The 20,950-nt window shown below is 42.1% G+C and overlaps 1 protein-coding gene across 2 annotated transcripts in view; it reads left to right on the forward strand.

The window, feature by feature from the left end:
- Positions 1 to 20,950, forward strand: part of NEK3 (NIMA related kinase 3) — a 1,322,970-nt gene that overhangs the window by 1,235,710 nt on the left and 66,310 nt on the right. For both annotated transcript variants that reach the window (XM_044071667.1, XM_044071666.1), the window contains exon 15: positions 117 to 243. In XM_044071667.1, the coding sequence (XP_043927602.1) occupies positions 117 to 243 (127 nt within the window). The remainder of the gene's footprint in view (positions 1 to 116; positions 244 to 20,950) is intronic.

Here is a 20,950-nt window from a genome sequence, read left to right on the forward strand (position 1 = left end):
AAACTTCAAGCTATATGCATGTTCTCTTTACAGAAGCTCACTACACGTTTTCAGTTTTCTTAGATCAAAACTTTTTTTTGAGTTTGTGATATATTTAATGTTCTCTTTTTTGGCAGCAACAAATGATTTCTTAATTGGCCCATTGTCAGATAGAACTCAGATGGAAGATAACATTGATGGTACTGAAGCAAGTATTTCTACTGACCCCTCGAGAATGGAACCCAGATCTGATGAGGAAGACACGTAAGTTGCATTTTAAATTGTGATTTTTTTTAAGTTAATTGGAAGAACTATAGTAGCTCTAAACATTTGCACACTGGCCTATATTCAGAAATGCTCAAATGGAATAAGCCACTTGAGAAGCAAAAAAGAAAGTGTTCAGAAATGTTGGATTATGTTAAAAAAAATGCATGTCAACTTAAATCATTTATAACATGCTTATATTCTTTATAATGAGCGCCCCTGTGGAATGAAAGTATTCTTTCTTATTTTGGATATGACATAATCCATCTTCTTCTGTAGTTATCCATGCAGGTAATGCACAAATTCAGGTGTCATTTAAGAATCATGTGCTGTATTTAAGTTAGTTCATAACATTTATTATGCTCAGACGTCTTTATATGCTTTCTGTCTGTCCCTGCATAGTCTTCTCAAACATTACATGGGGAGGGATTTTTAGTGTAGAAGATGAAGAAATAAGATGGAAGCTAGCCTGGAGATTTTCCGGAATCCCAGTAATTCTGATTAGGATTCTTCAACATTTATGATATGGTTTACTCAACTGATCTGCTTTTAGTATTAAGGCGGAATAAAACTCACACATTTTCAAAGGCCATAGATGTCCATTAACACAAATGAAAGTATTGAAAGCAGGACTCCAAAATTCTGTCGCTTTGGCCTTGACCCCTAAAAGAATAGCAAAAAGGTTTAGTGCCCTGGCATGTAAGTGAGATCTTAAGCACCATGTTCAATAATAGCCTCGCATCAGGCTTTGTGCCCACTGAATGACGCACAGCAACAGTTATCCCACTCCACAAAGGGGGAGCCACCACTGATCCCGGGAACTATCGACCTATTAGCCTGATGAGCTTGGTCTGCAAGGCCATGGAACGTATCATCATGGAACTCATAAACAAAGACATTGGTAACCTCCAAATTCTGGATCCCACCCAGTTCAGGTTTGTGAAAGGCAGATCATGCCTCCTGAACCTGATCGACTTCTTTGAGGCAGTCAACAAAGCCGTAGATGAGGGTAAGGTGATTCACATAGCCTATGTTGACCTCACCAAGGCTTTCAACACCATCCCCCATTCTGGAATTATAGCTAAACTCACTAAACTAGGTATAAATTCCTACGTCACAAGATGGGTTGCCAACTGGCTCATTGACAGAACCCACACTGTAAAAGTTGCAGACTCCAAATCTGACCTCAAAGCAGTGAAAAATGGAGTACCACAGGGTTCCGTCCTGGGACCTCTCCTGTTTGGTATCTACTCCTCTGAAGTACAGGCTAACAGAAGGCCTCTGGCTAACAAAGTTCGCAGATGACTGCAAACTAGGAGACATAGTCAAGTCCCCAAATGATGTGGACATCCTACAGAAGGGCCTCGCTGAGACAGATGCCTGGTGTCAGAGCCATGGCCTCAAGCTCAATGCCAAAAAGTGCAGTGTCATCCCCTTTGGTAAAAACTCTGTACCCATGAACTACCACATAGGCAGCAATCTACTTAACACCGAATGTGTGATAAGAGACCTTGGGACCCAGGTGGACAGTAGTCTCTCCTTTGATAGTCACATCACCACAGTAGTCAGGAGGTCCTTCTATGTGGCACACCTCATCATAAAAGGGTTCTCATCCAGGAAAAAATAAGTCATTGTTCCCCTCTACTCGACACTCATTAGACCCATTATAGAGTACAACGCCCCTTTTGGAATGTACCTCACAAGACGTCTGCAGCAGTTGGAAAGGCCACAGAAGTACATCACAAAGATGATTACTGGCCTCAAACAAGTGCCCTACACTGACCGCCTCAAAAAACTCCAGCTTTACTCCGTAGCATATCGCCTACTCTGAGGTGATCTCTGCCTAACATATAAAGCTATGTCAAACCCGGAGCTTTTGGACATGCTACACCTAAAGAAATCCCAATCCATCCGAGCTACACGCTCTAGGGACCTAAACCTTGTCACCACAATAAACAGGACATGCTGGAGGGATAGATTCCTGTCCCAGAGACTTCCCATACTCTGGAACAGGCTACCCATCTATGTCAAGCAAAGTTCTTCATTAGCACTCTTCAAGAAAAATCTTGATGAGTGGATGGGAAATAGGAAATACACCCTGGGGATCACTTCTGTGTCTCTGCTCGACAGTGGCACAGGAAAATAACTTTCTTGAGTGGCGTAAGCCAGGAAACCTTGTTGGCTAGACTTACGTAGGCCCTTGGGCCGATAGCCTAGTACCTACCTATGAACCTATGTTTGGGAATCCAAAGACTGAATTGCTGGTTATCAATCCATTCTTATGGGAAGACTGAAGACCTGTCCAGTCTGCATGTAGACAAGGAGTCTGGGATGGTGGACAGGTTTGGGAGGAGGGTTTTGTTCTCTTCCACTTTACCTTTTAGTTTTGTAGACAAAGTTATACATAGTGCTTGAAATCAGGGGGGCATTTTACATCAGGTGTCAGGGGCCCTGCATCCATTATCTGAGTCTAGCACAAAGGGCAGTGTTGTTCTGTACTGCTGAAGTGATTGGGAGGGGAAGAGCACATAGCTTACCCCTACTATGATACAGCAGATGCCTCCAGTAGGGCCTCAGATGTAGTTGTGCCAAGTTGTAGGCATGCTTTAGGCTCGAAGGGAGTATTAATATTGTTTTAATGAATGGGGAACCATTTTTTGAGGAGCTAATACAACCAATTATAACAGGTCTGAAAAAGAAAGGATGACTATACTTGGTGAGTCTTTAAACCAGCTCTCCACCACTTCTTTAGAAGTTAACTTAGGGAAAGAGGTCTTCAACCAACTCCCCACCAGTTCTTTAGAAGGTAACCTGCTGCAGAGACCATTTCATAGGTGTCTGCAGTGTTGCAAACAGAATAAACTCATTTTAGGATATTCCATACAAGTTTTATCAGTTTTCCATTCAAATTAAATTTTTGAGTCTAAACTACTTGTACCTAAAGTCCATGGCAGTATCAGCTTGAGAACACAAGCACTCTCATCCTAAATCATCTTGGCACAGCTCATCTAAATACACAAAAATATATTTGCAGGAAAACAAGCTCCCACTGCATCCCCCCATTTGGGGAGAGCCACGCCACTGTTACTTAAGAAATCTGTTATTTCACTGAGTTGAAGGTGGAGCAGAAATGTACTTTAAAGTGCATTTTTATTCTACTGTTTCTCCCTGCCAGCACAGTCTCACTCCATTGAATCACACTAGAGTCCATTATTGAAAGCAATATCTGTGTGAATGCATAGGCTAGGCAGCAGAACTCAGCAAGTTGTTTTGTGAGGTGCCAAGACAGAATGATGTATACCATTTTTATTCTGTTCTTCCCACTCTGTGTTGCCCTTTTCTAGCAGAACCTATGCAGTTGTTGGAAAATGTTTCAAGCACGTGATGGCTGTGTAATGCACTGTAAAATTTCTGATTATAGTAGTAATGAACAAGGTTTAAATCTAGGCCCAGTTGCTGGAACTAACCAGTTTGTGATGGGAGTGAGGATCCAGTGAAAGATCACATATGCCTAGAAGAGAGAAAGGTTAAGTAACTTAAAAAGTGTATTTATAGATGTCAAGGATACTGCTGTACTGGAGTGCCATTGCTCTGTGTAACTGACTTTGTAATATGATATTGGGCTTTTTACCTTCAGTACGCTCTGTAATGATGGCCCTTTCTACAAGGCAAACAGACAATTTAGCTGTGCAGGTATAGAGAAGGAACACGAGATTGTGGATGATGATTGACACTGAGGAGGAACTGGAGAACCAGAATGGCCAAAAAATGCTGAATATCAGATGAAAATTGAAGCAGTCAGATGGTTCAAGACAAATGTGATCCCTTTGAATTCCTGACTAAACCAGTGTTATGAACAATCCAAAAACTTAAGGACAATTAATCCTTTTTAATATCAGGCATTGAGTTATCTTGATGTATGTTATCTTGGCACCTAATGATGTCCTTCCAAATCACTGTTGCAGTATTCATAACTGAAGGGATCTCTTGCCAAGGATAGCCCAACGTTCAGCCAGTATACAAAAGCCTTTAGTACTTACAGGCACCGTAGATCACACTTATACTCCCCACGCAAGGGTTAGCCTATAAAAGTGACGTATGGGTGCACACACTCAACTTCTTTGCCTCCAGTCAGAATACCTTTCTGCTGTCCTGGTTACCAAGCCATGTTTTGTATAAGTGCCACACTGGGGTTTTTCCTTATCTTTCTTTTTTTTTTCTTTCTTTAGTGCTTGTTGAGTTCATATCATTCAGAAAGGGAAAATGTCAGTGTGGGAGACAGATTCCCCACAAAGACTGTCACGACCAGTGTCTCTTCTGTTTCGGTACTTCCCACAACCATATGCAGTGGTCCCCCTGCCAAGCTTTTGTCCCCAGGCCCCTATGTAGTCATCTCTCCTCTTTATCTGTTTACCTTGAAGACCAGTGTCTTGAGCTTTTGGCTCAAGGTGCTATGACAGAGTCTTTCCATCGTTAGGGTCAACTGTCAGCCAAGAAAAAGGCCAAAAACTTAGGTTTTGTACTGCTTCTATCCAGCCTCCCCTGGATGTCTCTCTTGAGGCTACTAAAATCACAGAAGATCGTCTGGCTGCTTCAGATTCCTCTAACACTACCCCATTGGAGGCTGACATGAATCTGTCTTCTCGCAAGTCCTCAGAGGCTTTATAGCCGTCTGCTCCAGATGCTGAGGTGGAACCTCAGCTGATTATATCTGAGGGACCGAGAGGGATTCCACAGATCTTAGTGAGGGAGGATATCCCTACTATGCTTATTAAATGTCTCTACGGGTATTTCATGCGGACGTCCTGCAGAAAAAGAAAGAAAAACAAGCATATTTCCCCTGCAGTTAAGGATCTCCAGTGTGAATGGCGGGATTTTACTTTGGTTGTTTAATGCTTTGATGGCTTTAAAGCCGCCTCAAGTGGAGTCTGTGCTCACCCCTCCCTGGCCTTTCACACCTCTTAAAAGACCCAGGGAACTTGACTTCTCAGATGAGGATCAAGATTTGGGGGGAAGAGTCTGTGGCATACTCTTCTCAGATCCCTTCCCCTTGGACTGTTGTTCAGAGGAAGTGGATTCTGTTAGTCCAGACTCCCCTTTAGAGGAACTCTCCTTTGGGGACACAGTTAACCGTATGATGGAATTCTTTAAGTGGGATTCCTCTCAAGTCTTTGATATCCAGAAAATGTATTAAGAGCTTCTCCAGATGGAGGCTCCTAGGCCTTCTGCTGTTCCCCCATTCTTGCTGCTCTCCTGGATACTTCTTCATGAGCTAATTCTCGGCCTCCTGCTTCCATGAAACGTGATAGATTTTACAAGGTGTCTGGTGAATGCAAATTTCTTTATAAATTCCCTTCTGCTGATCAGTCTGTAGTGTCTATCTTTTCTGAAAAGCCCTCTGAGCTGTTGCCCTCTACCAAGTTGCTTCCTTCAGATAAGAATAGTAGGGCCATGGAAATGCTGGGCAGAAAGGTTTGTACTGCTGCCACTTTATCTTTTTAGGCCATTAACTAAGAGACCAGGAATGTTTTAACCCTCCTTTCTTAGGTTTCCCAAGTGGGTTCTGACCTTCCTGACTCTGAGGTGAAGGCTTCTGCCCTTTCCCTGTTGGGTTCTACCTTTCAGCTTGCCCACCTGTCCTACTAAATGCAGCCATGATGCAGCTGATGCTTCCATTACTCTTGGCTTTGTCTTCTGGCTTTGCCTGATGACATTTAGCCAAACTATTTGATATTCCTTTGGCTGATAAAAATCTTCTTGATACTGCTGCTAAACTTTTGAAGTCTCTCCAGGATAAGGGTAAAGCCTTTCAGGAGTTGAAACATATTTTTGTTTCTCTTATTCCCAAGTTTCAGAGGAACTACCCCCCCCCCCCCAAATCTGCTTTTGTTCACAGGCAGTCTTGCCCTCCACCCAAAGGAAAAAGGAGTTGTAGACATGAGCCTCCTGCTAAGTCTACTCAAACACTACTTTCCAGAAAAACTTTTTTTTCAGGATAAGCTGGGTTCCATTTGACAGTTTGCATCCCTTTCCCTCAGTCAGGTTCTGTTATCCCTCTGTCTTTCCCTGTCTCTTCCAAACTGGTTAAAGATCACACAATCACTTGGGTTCTGTCCATTATCTACTAGGGATATTTTATGGTTTGAGAGTCCCTTCCTCCCTTTTTGGGCATTCTTCGTCCTCCTTGGGAACAACTTCCTCTTTTCCCAGAGGTGCTTCATTCTGTTTAGATCCAGGGTGCCATTTAAGCTGTGTCTCCTGCCCAGGTGTGTGTGTGTGTGTGTGTGTGTGTGTGTGTGTGTGTGTGTTGGTTTCCAGAAAGGAAGACACTTGGAGGCCATTTCTAGACCCTTCACAGTTCAACACCTTTGTCAAGATTCCTTAGTTTTAGATGCTGTCTCTTCAGACCTTACTTCACCTTCTTCTATCCCAGGCCTTTCTAGTCTCTCTGGATCTCAAGGATGCTTACCTTCATATCCCCATCCATCCTCTTTTCTGAATTTTTTTGTTTCTCTGTTTCTTCCTTGCATTTTCAGTTCTCTGCTTTGCCTTTTGGCCTTACTGATGCTCCAAAGATATTCACCAAATGCCTTGTTCCTGTCATTGCCTTTTGCAGGATAAGAGGGCTTCAGATCTTTCCTCATCTGCGTGATCTTCTCATTCAAGCTTCTTTCCCCGATGCTCTTCTTCAAGATCTCCAGTTTACTATTTCCCTGTTGCAGAGTCTGGGGTTCACCACAAACTTTCAGAAATCAGCTCCGACCCCTTCTCAGGATCATATTTTCCTTGGTTGCAGGCTGCAGACCATCCCCAAGCTGCCATCTCTGCCTGCCCCCAAGGCCCTGTCTCTTACTGCCTTTTTCTAGTCTCATCTTCCTCTGGCTTCAGTTACAGTCCACCATTCCCATACTCCCTCTGGATAGGCTCCACAAGAGAAAGCTACAGTGGTACCTCAAGTCAGTTTCGCTCCAACATTGCCACACCTTGGACTTCCTAGTCCCCTTCCATCCCTTGTTTCAAGCTCGAGTTTCAGTGGTGGATTCATCAGCTTTCTGTCAACCTAGGTCTTCCTTTCCAGGCTCCAGTCCTGACTCAAGAGTTCTTTATAGACACCTCAGACATGGGATGGGGGGGGGGGCTCCTTCGGCTCTGTCAAGGTTCAGGATTTTGGCCTCTTCATCAGAGGTCAGACCACATTATTATAAAGGAAATGAGGGCTTTGCTTCTATCTCTTCAAGTTTTTCATTCTCTCTTTCATCCCAGGCCCCTCATAGGTTTTTACAGACAATACCACAATGATGTGGTATGTCAAAAAGCAAGGGGGTACAAGTTCCTACCTTCTTTGCAGACTAGCTCTTCTGGTCTGAGCTCTAACTGTCCACTATCAAGTGACTGTTTGGCTGTTTGCATTCCTTCAGAGCACAGTCTGGTGGCAGACCTTTTGAGCAGGTCCAGCACACAAATTCAAGAATGGATGCTTCACACAGTTGTGTTCCTGGACATTGTCCTTAAGTAGGGTATTCCTCAGGTAGATCATTTTGCTTCTCCTCTGAACAGACAAGTTCCTCTATTCTGTTCCAGAGTCCCAAGTTCTCTGGCTTGGAAAGTGGATGCCCTGTCTTTTCCTTGGAAGGGGATGTCTCTATGCATCTTCCCTTCCCTTCCTCAGTTACAAGTCTTGCATAAGATCAGGTAGGACTCTCCCAAAATCTTGCTGGAGACTCCCTTTTGGCACAGACAGCATTGTTTCCCCCCTTCTTTTTCACTTGGCCAGGGGCAGTCACCACAGGTTCCGTCACTGGATGGACCTTCTCACACAAGACAAAGGGGTCTTTTATCCATCCTCATATCCACTCTTCAGCTGATGCTATGGGTGATAGGGTTTTGATCCCTTTTGGGAACCTCTTTTTTGAGGATGTGCTTTGGGTCCTACAGGAGGCCAGGAAGCCCACTACCAGTAAGTCATATTTGTCCAAATGAAAAAGATTTTCTGTCTGGTGCCTCTCTCATCATCAGGATCCCCTCTCTGTGGAGGTTCCTGTAGTTCTCACTTATTTGTGTGATCTGCTGCTCCATGCTGTTTTAAAGCTCACCTGTCAACAATTTCTGCTAGTCTGCCTTTGACTCCTCCTCTGGCCTCTGGATTTGAGGTTGAGCAATTTCTTAAAGGCATCTTTCATACCAAGCCTCCAAGGAAGCCTATTCCATCTTTCTGGAGCCTCAGTTTTATTCTTGAAAGTTTGACTCCGGCTCCTTTTGAGCCTGCTGCTTTAGCTTCCTCATAACGTTGTACTGTTCTTTTGACTTTCACTTCAGCCAAGAGGGTGTCAGAACTTCAGGCTGTCAAGGCTGTTCCCCCTTTCTTAGTTTTCCACAGAAGTAGGGTGTCTTGTTCGTTCTAATCCTTCTTTTATGCTTAGTGTGGTCAATGAGTTGTCTGTTAATCAGTCTGTTCATTTGTCTTCCTTTTCTTCCTTCTCCACAGTCTGCCAGTGAAAAGGTTCTTCACACCTTGGATTTGCATAGACAGCTCAGATATTATTTTGGTAAACCTAGTTATTCGCAGATCTGAGGAGTTTTTTGTTTCCTTTCATCCCGTGTCATTGGGTTTAGCTGTTTCTAAGCAAACCAACTCTTTCTGAATTTCTAAAGCCATTTTTTATTCTTTTCATGGTAAATGTCTTTCCTCATCAGTAAAGGCTCATTCTACTAGGGGAGTTGCCTCATCTGGTGCTTTTTTTTTTTTTTTTTTTTTTTTTACAAGGGATTGGATACCAAATGTCCTTCTATTCATCTGTTGAAGTATTCATTACATGAGGGAGTTCTCCGCCATAGGTGACTCAACATCGGCCAGTATACAGAAGACTTTTACTACTGTATGGTGCGTGGTACTTTACATGTAGGCTGTGATCGGACATCAGCCATAACAGTGATGTACGCTTGGACCATCCTCAGAACTTCTTTTTCGCCAGATACAAATGCCATATTCCAACGTACGTTCTGACTCTGAGCTGTTTGCAGTTCTTCAAATTTCAGATAAGTGCCCCTTTGGGGAGTCTTTTGAAAATTTTTCTACTGTCTTTGATTAGGGTTCATGTCATCCAAGAGGGGAAAGTGCCAATGTGGACAACAAATTCTACACAAGGGTAGCCATCTCCAGTGCCTCTTCTGCCTAGGCCAAAACCATGACCACAAAAACTGCTCTGTTTGTCAAGCATTTGTCCCAAAGACCTTAAGGAGTAGATTATCCTCATTAATAATCAACCTAGAGAATCAGTGCTTAAAGCTGCTAGCAAAAAGCGCTGTGGGAGGGAGTTTTGGGGCCCAAGGGTGAGTCGATTTTGAAGCGGAAAGCCAAAAAGTAAAGGCCTGAACCTTCTGCTGTGCCTCTGGTTACTGACATTTCTCTTGAGGCAGAGGAGATCCTGGAGACACGCCCGGTTCACAGTTCAGATCTACAGGCCAGTCCTGACATCCAGGCCACCTTGGATCCGAGCATAAGCATGTCCACTGAGATCCGAGTTGGCATCTGTTTCTGATGTCCAAGGGAAACCACAGCTTGTGATAACAGAAGGCCTTAAGGGGATTACTCAGATCCTTGTTAGGGAAGAGTTAGATTCCGACCTGATAGAATGTAGGCATACGTTGGGCCCCCCCACCCTATACAGGGCAGACTTGCAATCAAAAAAGGAAGAAAAAAAACACTTGTCACCACCAAATGAACCTGCTAGCAACTGGCAACAGTTCACTCAGGGCCATTTCATTACCCTTATGTCCCTTAGGTCTCCTTCAGGTTTTACAGCTCCCTCTGCCAGTACTGCCTCTCCACTTAAAAGGACCAGGGAAGAGGATTATTCAGAGGAAGAGGCATCTTCAGGGGAGGAATCTCTGGCGTACTCTTCACAGATCCCTTCCCCTTCTGGATATGCCTTCCCAGAAGATGCATCCAGTGGAACCTATGGAAGACCTTCATTTGGAGAGACTCTAGCTAAAATGGGATAGTGCCCAAGTATCTGAAGTGCAAAAAAGATACTGTGAGCTACTACAGGTGGAATCACCTAGCCCATCTGCCATTCCTCTTCTCTTGCCTGCCTTTCTCAGTGCGTTTGCCTCACCTTCACAGACACCATATTGCCAGCCACCCACCCCCAAAAAGCCAGACCATTTCTGTAAGGTCCCAGAAGACTGCAGGTTTCTCTTCAGATGCCCTTCTGCGGATGCTTCTGTTATTTCTGTGGCTTCTGACAAGCCATCAAGATTGCTGCCCTCCACTACCCTCCTACCATCAGATAAGGATAGCAGGATCCTCAATAGAATAGGCAAAAAGCTGTACACTTCTGCCACTGTAGTGTTTACGACCATAAACTACCAAACACAAATGACCAGATTTGCTTTAAAGCTTCTGTACCAGCTTTCACAGGTGATTGCAGACCTACCTGACTCAGAAAATTAAACATTGGCTACTACTTTGCTTGCTGCAGCTTTTCAAGTAGTACACCCACTCCATCCAATGCAGCTGTGATGCTGCAGAAGCTTCCGCCAGAGCAGCTGCCTCTGGAACTGTGTTAAGGAGATTCTCTTGGGTGACACTCCAGCCCTTACCTGAGAAGTTAAAAGCCAAACTTATGGATGCTCCTTTGGACAACTCTGCTTTGTTTGGCCCTGCAGCTGCTAACGTCTTCAAATTGTTGCAGGAAAAGGGTAAACAACTGCAGGAATTGAAACATATCTTTGTTTCCCTAAACCCAAGTTCTGAAGAAATTGTCTTGCAAAACCTGTGTTTGTGCATAGGCATTCACATCACACACAAACCAGAACAAAAAAGAGTGAAGGAGACCACAAAAGCCTGGAGCCCCTCTGGTAACTCTGCAACCTAAGCGGCCCTTTCCAGACAAGCCGTCTTCTCTTTGACTGCCCCCCCCCTTTCACCCACATACAACTTTTCCAGCACCTTCCTCTGTCCCTACCAGCCTGGGAAAGCATAACCCAAGACTCCTGGGTCCTCTCCATTGTTCAGAAAGGGTACTTTATGGTATGGGATCACATACCCTCCTTCAGGGGCATCCCTCAACTTTGCAGGGAGCAAATACCTTTCTTTCCAGAGGTTCTGTCAGAACTAATGAACCAAGGGGCCATCTAGAGTTTTATCAAATAGAAAAAGGATTTTATTTCAGGTTGTTTCTGGTGCCCAGAAAGGAAGGTCCCTGGAGACCCATTCTTGACCTGTCCCATCTGAATACCTTTCTAAGGGTACTCACTTCTGCATCATGCTGACCCTCCAGACTCTACATTTTCTGCCTCAAGCCTTCATGATTACCATGGACTTCAAATATGCATATCTGCACATCCCCATTCATCCCAACTAAAGAAAGGTTTTACCCTTCTCTTTATCATTGTGGCATTTTCAGATGTTCTTTGTGTTTCACTGCTGCAGTCATCACATTTGGGTTATCTGCCTGCAGGTAGCCCTCAGTCTGCCTGAATATCAGAGTCTTGGGATTTCTGTGTTGGATGCTGTCTCTTCTTCCATGACGTCAGGTCGTCAGGGGTATAAAACATACAGCCGATGCCATTACATCAGTCTTTCTTGCCATGTGATGCCCGAAGCAGAAGCAGTTCACAAGTGCCGGTCGGCTGCCTCCTGAAATTTCTGTTTTTCGAGTTTCAGACCTGAAGTCTTCTAAAAGATAAGTACCCTGTTGGGGATCCTTTTTTATTCTTACTGCATCACCTGTTTAGGCCCGGACCACGACATCCCTCACTGTCAGGTTTGTGCCTTGTTCAACGCCCAAACTATTCGTCATTGGGCTATCTTTGTTGCTAAATTCTTTCGATCTCGTATTCCAAAATGGCTTCGATAAGCCATCCGAATACCAGTCTTCTGAAAAAGCGTAAAGATAAAGCCAAAGACCGACCGCATAGGTCCAAAACTGCCGACAACGCTACCGTTAAGCTAGTCGCCAGTCTGCTGGTACTCAGTGAGGCACTTTTGCAGCCCCTGATACCCACTTCTAGAGATTTGCAGGCCTCTACTGAGACCCATTCAGAGTCCTGTATGCCGCTAGATGCTTCTTTGACTATGGAACCTGCGGATGTCTCTACCTTGGATGGGTCCAGAGCCGCTGTGCAGGCACCGGCTTCCGAGGGTGTATTCAGGCCTTCCGATTTTCATATTAAATCGATGACTTAATTTCAAACCAAACATACCGAATTTCTCAGGCCTAAAGTTCACAGTACGCCTATGAAACCGACGACCAAAGATCATTCTCAGGCACACATGCCACAAAAACAAATGCTTAGAATGGCTGAAGACCTTATTACTTTAATTAGGGGAAGTCAGCCTTCCCCCTCTAAAAGACCAAGAACTGATTTTCCTTCTGATTCTTCTGATCAGGAGTTTGATAACTCTGACCCTTCTGATTACCAGGACATACCCTTATCTCCCTATGAGGATTCTGATGCAGAGGGTTCCATTCCCTCTGCTTCCCCACCAGAAGATTTTTCTTTCGGTGAAACCCTGCATACCCTTAGAGAACATTTCAGCTGGAAGAGCCAGGACTACTCTCAGTCCAAAAAGAGACTCCGGGAATTCTTAAATTTGCCTCAGCACAGGCCTCTAGCTATCCCTCCTGTTCTGGAAATTGTAGATTATGTCTTCTTGGAATCCAGCCTTACACCTGATACTTTGCCTTCAGCTACCAGTAAACCGGACAGATACTATAGAGTACCTGACTCCCACAAATTCCTCTTTAAGAATCCTGCTGCAGATCCAGAGACCATTTCCCAGGGACCTAAAGGGATTAAGGCTACAATGGCCAAAAGTCCTACCTCTTCAGACAGGTATTCTAGGGCTTTAGACAGATGGGATAAGAAGGTATACACCTCTGCTACTCTTGCCATCAGGGCTTTAAATTGCCAGTTACTTATGTTAAAGTGTCAGCAACATATTATGGAACTAATTAAACAGAAAATGATGTTGATTCCTGACTATGAAGAACATAAAGATTTACAAGAGTTAATGTATTCTGCTAACCAAGTTGGTAAACATACTTTGCACTGTGGAAGTTCTTCATGTTTCACTGTTGCAGTCATCACATTTGGATTATCTGCCTGCAGGTAGCCCTCAGCCGGCCTGAATACCAGAGTCTTGGGATTTCTGCGTCAGATGCTGTCACTTCTTCCATGATGTCAGGGGTATAAAACATGCAACCGACGCCATTACATCAGTCTTTCTTGCCTGAAGCAGAAGCAGTTCGCAAGTGCCGTTCGGCTGACTCCTGAAATTTTCGTTTTTGAGTTTCAGACTTGAAGTCTTCAAAAAGATAATTACCCCGTTGGGGATCCTTTTTTCTTGCTCTAACCGATGTCAGAAAAAAATTAATAATTGTCTTGCCTGTGGAAAGCAAATACCTCATAGGGATTTTTATTCTTACTGCGTCACTTGTTTAGGCCCAGACCACGACATGCCTCGCTGGCGGTTTTGTGCTTTGTTCAACACTCGAACTATTTGTCGTCGGGCTATTTTTGTAGCTAATTTATTTCGTTCTCGAGCTCCGTATTCCGAAATGGCTTCATTAAACCATCTGACTGCCGATCTTCCAAAAAAAGTAAAGATAAAGACAGAGACAGGCTGCATAGGTCCAAAACTGCCGACGATGCTTCTGTTAAGCTAGTCGCCAGTCCGCCGGTACTCAGTGAGGTGCTTTCGCAGCCCCTGATACCCACTTTTGCAGATTTGCAGGCCTCTACTGAGACCCATTCGGAGTCCGGTATGCCGCAAGATGCTTCTTCGACTATGAAACCTGCGGATGTCTCTACCTTGGATGGGTCCGGAGCTGCTGTGCAGGCACCAGCTTCTGAGGGTATATTCAGGCGTAAAGATTTTCATATTAAACCGACTATTTCATTTCAAGCCAAAAATACTGAATTCCTCAGGCCTAAAGTTCGCACTACGCCTAGAAAACCGATGACCAAAGCGCATTCTCAGGCCCACATGCCTCAAAACAAATGATTAGAATGGCTGAAAACCTTATTACCTTAATTAGTGGAAGCCAGCCTTCCCCCTCTAAGAGTCCTAGAACTGATTTCCCTTCTGATTCTTCTGATCAGGAATTTGATATCTCTGTTCCTTCTGACTACCAGGACAATACCCTTATCTATCTATGAGGATTCTGATGCAGACGATTCCATTCCCTCTGCTTTTCCCTCAGAAAACTTAAACTCTTAAACTTAAAAGCTTAAACTTAAACTGCATTATGTAAGTGGTATATTTTGGATTATTTTCTGCTTAAACTGTGAGCTTTGTCCGGCTAAGACCTACCTGCAATCAACTGGAGGTATGAGTGAAATTAAATAAATCTTTATCTGCACTTTTTTCAAATACAGCATTTAAATTGATTTATTTGTGTTGCATTGAATACTATCTAGCTGGAAGTTGTGGCTCTGTTTTTTCAGTTAATGCTGGTTAGAATTTAGTGCTTGTTAGAATTCCTGCATAGCCAGTGATAAGTGGGGGTAGTTTCACTTCATTGATATTCGGTTTCTGCCTTATATAAGTGGTACATTTTAGATTATTTTCTGCTTAAACTCTGAGCTTTGGCCGGCTAAGACCTAGCTGCAATCAACTGGAGGTATAAGTGAATTTAAGTAAATCTTTATCTGCACTTTTTTCAAATAATGCAGCATTTAAATTGATTTATTTGTGTTACATTGAATACTATCTAGCTGGAAGTTGTGGTTCTGTTTTTTCAGATAATGCTTGTTAGAATTTCTGCATAGCCAGTGATAAGTTGGGGTAGTTTCACTTCATTGATATTTGGTTTCTGCCTTATGTAAGTGGTATATTTTGGATTATTTTCTGCTTAAACTCTGAGCTTTGGCCATCTAAGACCTACCTGCAATCAACTGAATGTATAAGTGAATTTAAGTAAATCTTTATCTGCACTTTTTTCAAATAATACAGCATTTAAATTAATTTATTTGTGTTGCATTGAATACTATCTAGCTGGAAGTTGTGGCTCTTTTTTTTCAGTTAGTTCCCCACCCTCCCTGCTTTTGTTTTGGTGTTAATCTTGGTGGCTTTAAAACTGCCTGCCCCTCTTGTAAATTTGCATTTGGATACTCCTCCTGGGCTCATTTCATTCATTTGCTCACTAAAAAAAAATTTTGCACTTTATTCATCTGCTTTACTATATTTGTGTTTCTTCCTACTTTATTACTTTATTTTGCTTTTGCGTCATCTTAAAAGTACTCAATTGTATTTATTACTGCTTGGTGTAACTATCATTCTAAGCCTTTTGGTTTAAGCACTTGGGCTTCAGGCCAGCTGTTTTACATTAATAAGTTATGTGGTCTGCACTTTTGTGGCAGGTAGCTTACATCCTTCGATGTTGGGAACTGCTGATTTAAAGGCTCATTGTCTGTTATTCTAAAAGTGTATTAGTTCTGGTTTAAGCACTTGGGCTTCAGACCAGTTATTTTACATTAAGAAGGTTTGTGGTCTGCACTCTTGTGGGAGGAGAGGCTGGACTCTGCCCTTCTGAGCTGGGAATTTCTGGTTAAAGGCTTATAGTGCCTGCATATTTGAACTGTTTCTTACTGAAATTGGTGCGCCTTGTTTGCTGTAGCATAGACTAGATCCAAGTCTGCTGAATCTAGCTTTGTTTGTATAACTTGAGCACTAATCCAGGCCTTCTTAAAAGTATTCAGTTGTATTTATTACTGCTTGGTAGTAACCTGATTAAAGTATAGCTATCATTCTAAGCCTTTTGGTTTAAGCACTTGGGCTTCAGACCAGTTGTTTTACATTAAGAAGTTTTGTGGTCTGCACTGTTGTGGCAGGACAGGTAGCTTACATCCTTCTAAATTGGGAACTGCTGATTGAAGGCTCAGTGTCTGTTATTCTAAAAGTGTATTAGTTCTGGTTTAAGTACTTGGGCTTCAGGCCAGTCATTTTACATTAAGAAGGTTTGTGGTCTGCACTCTTATGGGAGGAGTGGCTGGACTCTGCCCTTCTGAGCTGGTAATTTCTGGTTAGAGGCTTATAGTGCCTGCATATTTGAACTGTTTCTTACTGAAATTGGTGTGCGTTGTTTGCTGTCGCATAAACTAAATTCAGGCCTGCTGAATCTAGCTTTGTTTGTATAACTTGAGCACTAATACAGGCCTTCTTTTTTGGAGAAGGTTCCCCTGCACCCCAGTGGTAGGAGTGTGCAGTTAGAACTTGTCTAATTGAAGACTACAGGAACAGGGCTCAGTTTTGAGACTGTTCTACTGGTTAATTGGGTCATTTGTTTAAAAGCCTTTTCTGATTGCTTGTAGTCATCTAAAGCTGTTGTAAGTGTATTTTTTTACTGTTTGTAGTCATTTAAAGCTATTTTAAGTGTATTTTTTTACTGTTTTTGCCTTATCTTTTCAAAACAATTTTCCTTGTTTCCCACCTTTCTAAGCTAGTATAGTCCAGTTTTCAGGCTAGTGCTGAATTCAGGGCTGTGTTACAAGTTTTTGAGTTGCCCATCCCTTACTTGCTGTTCACCTGTGAGAGAGGGAGCTTTGAGCAGCCATCTGTCCCTGGAGGAGTGGTTCCAGACCAGAAGTTAGTAGTTTATAGGCCATTTTGGGCTAATTTCTATCTATTTCATTTCCCTGATGTAAAAACAGCAGTTGCACGGTTTTGCACATCCTGGCAGCGCCGGTTAGCTAGGGCTAAATTATTTTTACTGTTTGTAGTCATTTAAAGCTATTTTAAGTGTATTTTTTTTACTGTTTTTGCCTTATCTTTTCAAAACAAATTTTCCTTGTTTCCCACCTTTCTAAGCTAGTATAGTCCAGTTTTCAGGCTAGTGCTGAATTCAGGGCTGTGTTACAAGTTTTTGAGTTGCCCATCCCTTACTTGGCTAGAAGGAGGTTTCTCTGTTCACCTGTGAGAGAGGGAGCTTTGAGCAGCCATCTGTCCCTGGAGGAGTGGTTCCAGACCAGAAGTTAGTAGTTTATAGGCCATTTTGGGCTAATTTCTATCTATTTCATTTCCCTGATGTAAAAACAGCAGTTGCACAGTTTTGCACATCCTGGCAGCGCCGGTTAGCTAGGGCTAAATTATTCCCGGCTCCACCAAGTCTCCTCTTCAGTTTTAGGGAAACCTGCCTCAGCATAGGCCTCTAGCTATCCCTCCTGTTCTGGAGATTGTAGATGATGACTTCTTGGAATCCAGCTTTACCCCGGATACTTTGCGTCCAGTTCCCAGGAAACCTGACATGTACTATAGAGTACCTGACTCTCTGAAATTCCTCCTCAAAAATCCTACTGCGGATCCAGCGGCCACTTCCCAAGGACCAAAAGGCTTTAAGGCTACTACTGCCAGAAATCCTACCCCTTCTGACAGGGATTCCTGGGCTTTAGACAGATGGGGTAAGGAGGTATACTCTTCTGCTACTCTGGCCATTAGGGCTTTAGATTGCCAGTTTCATATGTTAAAGTATCAGCAGCATATTATGGGGCTAATTAAACAGAAAATGATGTTGATTCCTGACTGTGCTGAACACAAAGATTTACAAGAGTTAATGCATTCTGCTGACCAAATTGGTAAACATACTTTGCAGTCTATACAGGGATAACCCCACCACAGCGGCAAACTCTCTCAGTTAAAAAAGAATATTAAAAGTTGTCAACCATATGTCATATGGAGTGCTGAGAGTGAAGCAGTGAGAAACAAGGATGGATTAGGTTCCACAAAGTCCAAGAATTCTTCAAATGATAAAAAGTAGATTTTATTCCTCTCAGACAAGCGCTTTCGCTAAAATTAGCTTCATCAGGTCTTTTACATTTACAAAATGAATTAAAATGCCATTTTTATATATTCATTACAATTCAATTAAAACAAATTGCAATCGTTACTTAAAAGGGAAATACCATGATGTTTAAAAACAATTGAAGTGCAAAGTATGCTTGACTTCCCTGATATGGCAAGCTTATAAAATCAAAGCAATGCATACATAAAACCAGATCAATACATGAGGAAAATATGTATATATGAATATAAAAATAATAATGTAATAATGTAGTCCTAAGTGTTAGGACTGTGAAAGCAACTGAAAACTATGTTATGATAGTGTATATGTATAAATTCTAACATGGCCAAAGTACCTGTGAAACTATAAATGAACCAAACTGATGGAAGATGCATAAATGGGTTTTTAAGAAATCTATGTATGTCTCTGGGATCTGTATATGTGTATATAGCTGCATGATTCATAAAAAGTGCAAATTGAGTATTGGTGTACTGAAAATGGACCAATAACTCCTGAAAACTGTTTTTTTATGGGGAGCTATATCTATAGATGATGATGGATTATTATGTAACTGTTCTCAGATATTCTATTGAAAGCTTTTTGAGCTTAATTTACTTCTAACAATGAGTGTAATGTACATTTGATGAGCGTTAAAAATTATCATTATACTTGCTATAACAAATATATATATGTATGCATGTTACATGCAGGGAACAAATCAGACAGAATTAAAAATTACTAAAGAGCCATATAGTTAAGGTACATTCATAGGTCTAAAGTATATATATATCTTGTATTATGTGTATCTTACTTGATCTTCCTTCTCTTCCTCAATTTAGGCTTTATTGATACCCTCTCATTTAGGCCTTTCCCATTGTCTGCTCTTAGGCGTATGATCCAATCATTCTCTCTGTCCTCCGTGTGATTCCGAATATCCCCTCCTCTTTACTGGTAGGTATAATTTCCAAGACTCTGAAATGAAAGGTATGTGTAGTGTCATTGTCTGCCACATGTTTTGCTAGGGCATTATTCTGATGATTTTTCCTAATGTGGTAAATGTGTTCTCTAATGCGGTCCCTAAATTTACGGTTGGTTTTCCCCACATAAAAACACCTGCATACTTGGCATACTGCCAGATAGACTATATTGCTGGTCATACAATTTGCTACAGTGGTAGTTTTAAAAGTTTTCCCTGTGTCCGGATGCAGAAACGATGGATTCGTATCTATATATATGCAGAAGTTACATTTACCACATGGTTCAGTGTGCCCTACATCTAAAGCAACCTGACCATCTTTCATGTCACATAACAGCCTTTTCAAGTTTTTCTGATTCCTATACTGGAATTTCGGAATATCACCTACGATGTTCTTGATGCTTTCATCTATCTCAAAGATTTTCCAGTATTTACTTATAATATCCCTGATCATGTGACTATCAGAGGTGAAGGAAGTCGTAAATTTTACAACTGAAGGATTGTACTCATTGCTGCTAGTCATACATTGATTATCAGGACCAAAATATGGGGTAGCTATGGTGCTTCTCAATTCTGCAATATCTTGTAGGTTTCTTTTCACCTCATGGTCCTGATATCCTCTTTCTAATAGCCTGGTCTCTAATAGGTCGAGTTCCATATTAAAGCCTTCTGTTGTAGGATTGAGTCTAGAAGCTCTTATCCCTTGCCCCCTTATGATGTTCTTAAATATGAACGAGGGATGCATGCTGGACCTCATGAGTAAGGAGTTGCTATAACAAGCCTTACGGAATACCCCGGTGTTAATTAATCCATTGGGTAGTCTCTCTATATATAGGTCCAGGAACTCAATCTTATTCCTTGAGTAGTTCAATGTAAATGTAAGAAAGTCTGTTAGGTCATTGATGGTTCTCAAAAATGGTTGTAGTTGTACTGCTGTTCCTTTCCATAAAAGAAAAACATCATCGACAAAACGTCGGAAAAATATAACATTTTCCATGAATATTCCTGTTTTGAACAATATCTCCTCCTCCCAATGCGCCAACACCATGTTGGCATAGCTGTTGGCGCATGGGGTGCCCATGGCAACACCATCTACCTGCCTGTATATGATGTCATCAAACATAAAAATGTTATTGGTTAAGACCAGATTCAAAAAGTATACTATCAATTCTATCTTGGTCTCACTATAGTTACTATGTTTCTTCAGATACTCATGGATAAAGGTCAACCCTGTCTTATTCGGTATGACTGTGAATAATGACTGTATGTCTAGAGTGACAAACATGAATGATTCCAGTTCAGGCTGATTACCAATGCACTCATATAAATCCAGTAGAAATTGTTTCGAATCTCTTAAAACAAAGATGTTGTTATTCAATATAGGTCTGAGGTTTTTCTCTATATATACCGATAGGTGTTCAGTGACCCAACTTCGCCCTGACACTATTGGTCTCATGGGAGGGTTGACTGGATTCTTATGGATCTTAGGTAGGCCATGCATGATCGGTATTAGTGGTTCCTTTATCAATAAATAACCATACAAATCTTCATTAATCTTATTGTTTGAGTACAGTTCTGTCAATATCTTCTTAATCTGTCTTATAATGTCTTTGGTAATGAAGTATAGGAATCAGAAAAACTTGAAAAGGCTGTTATGTGACATGAAAGATGGTCAGGTTGCTTTAGATGTAGGGCACACTGAACCATGTGGTAAATGTAACTTCTGCATATATATAGATACGAATCCATCGTTTCTGCATCCGGACACAGGGAAAACTTTTAAAACTACCACTGTAGCAAATTGTATGACCAGCAATATAGTCTATCTGGCAGTATGCCAAGTATGCAGGTGTTTTTATGTGGGGAAAACCAACCGTAAATTTAGGGACCGCATTAGAGAACACATTTACCACATTAGGAAAAATCATCAGAATAATGCCCTAGC

This window comes from Protopterus annectens, chromosome 5.part0 (assembly GCF_019279795.1).
Source record: "Protopterus annectens isolate FY-2018-M chromosome 5.part0, PAN1.0, whole genome shotgun sequence".
In the NCBI taxonomy this organism is placed as follows: Eukaryota; Metazoa; Chordata; order Ceratodontiformes; family Protopteridae; genus Protopterus; species Protopterus annectens.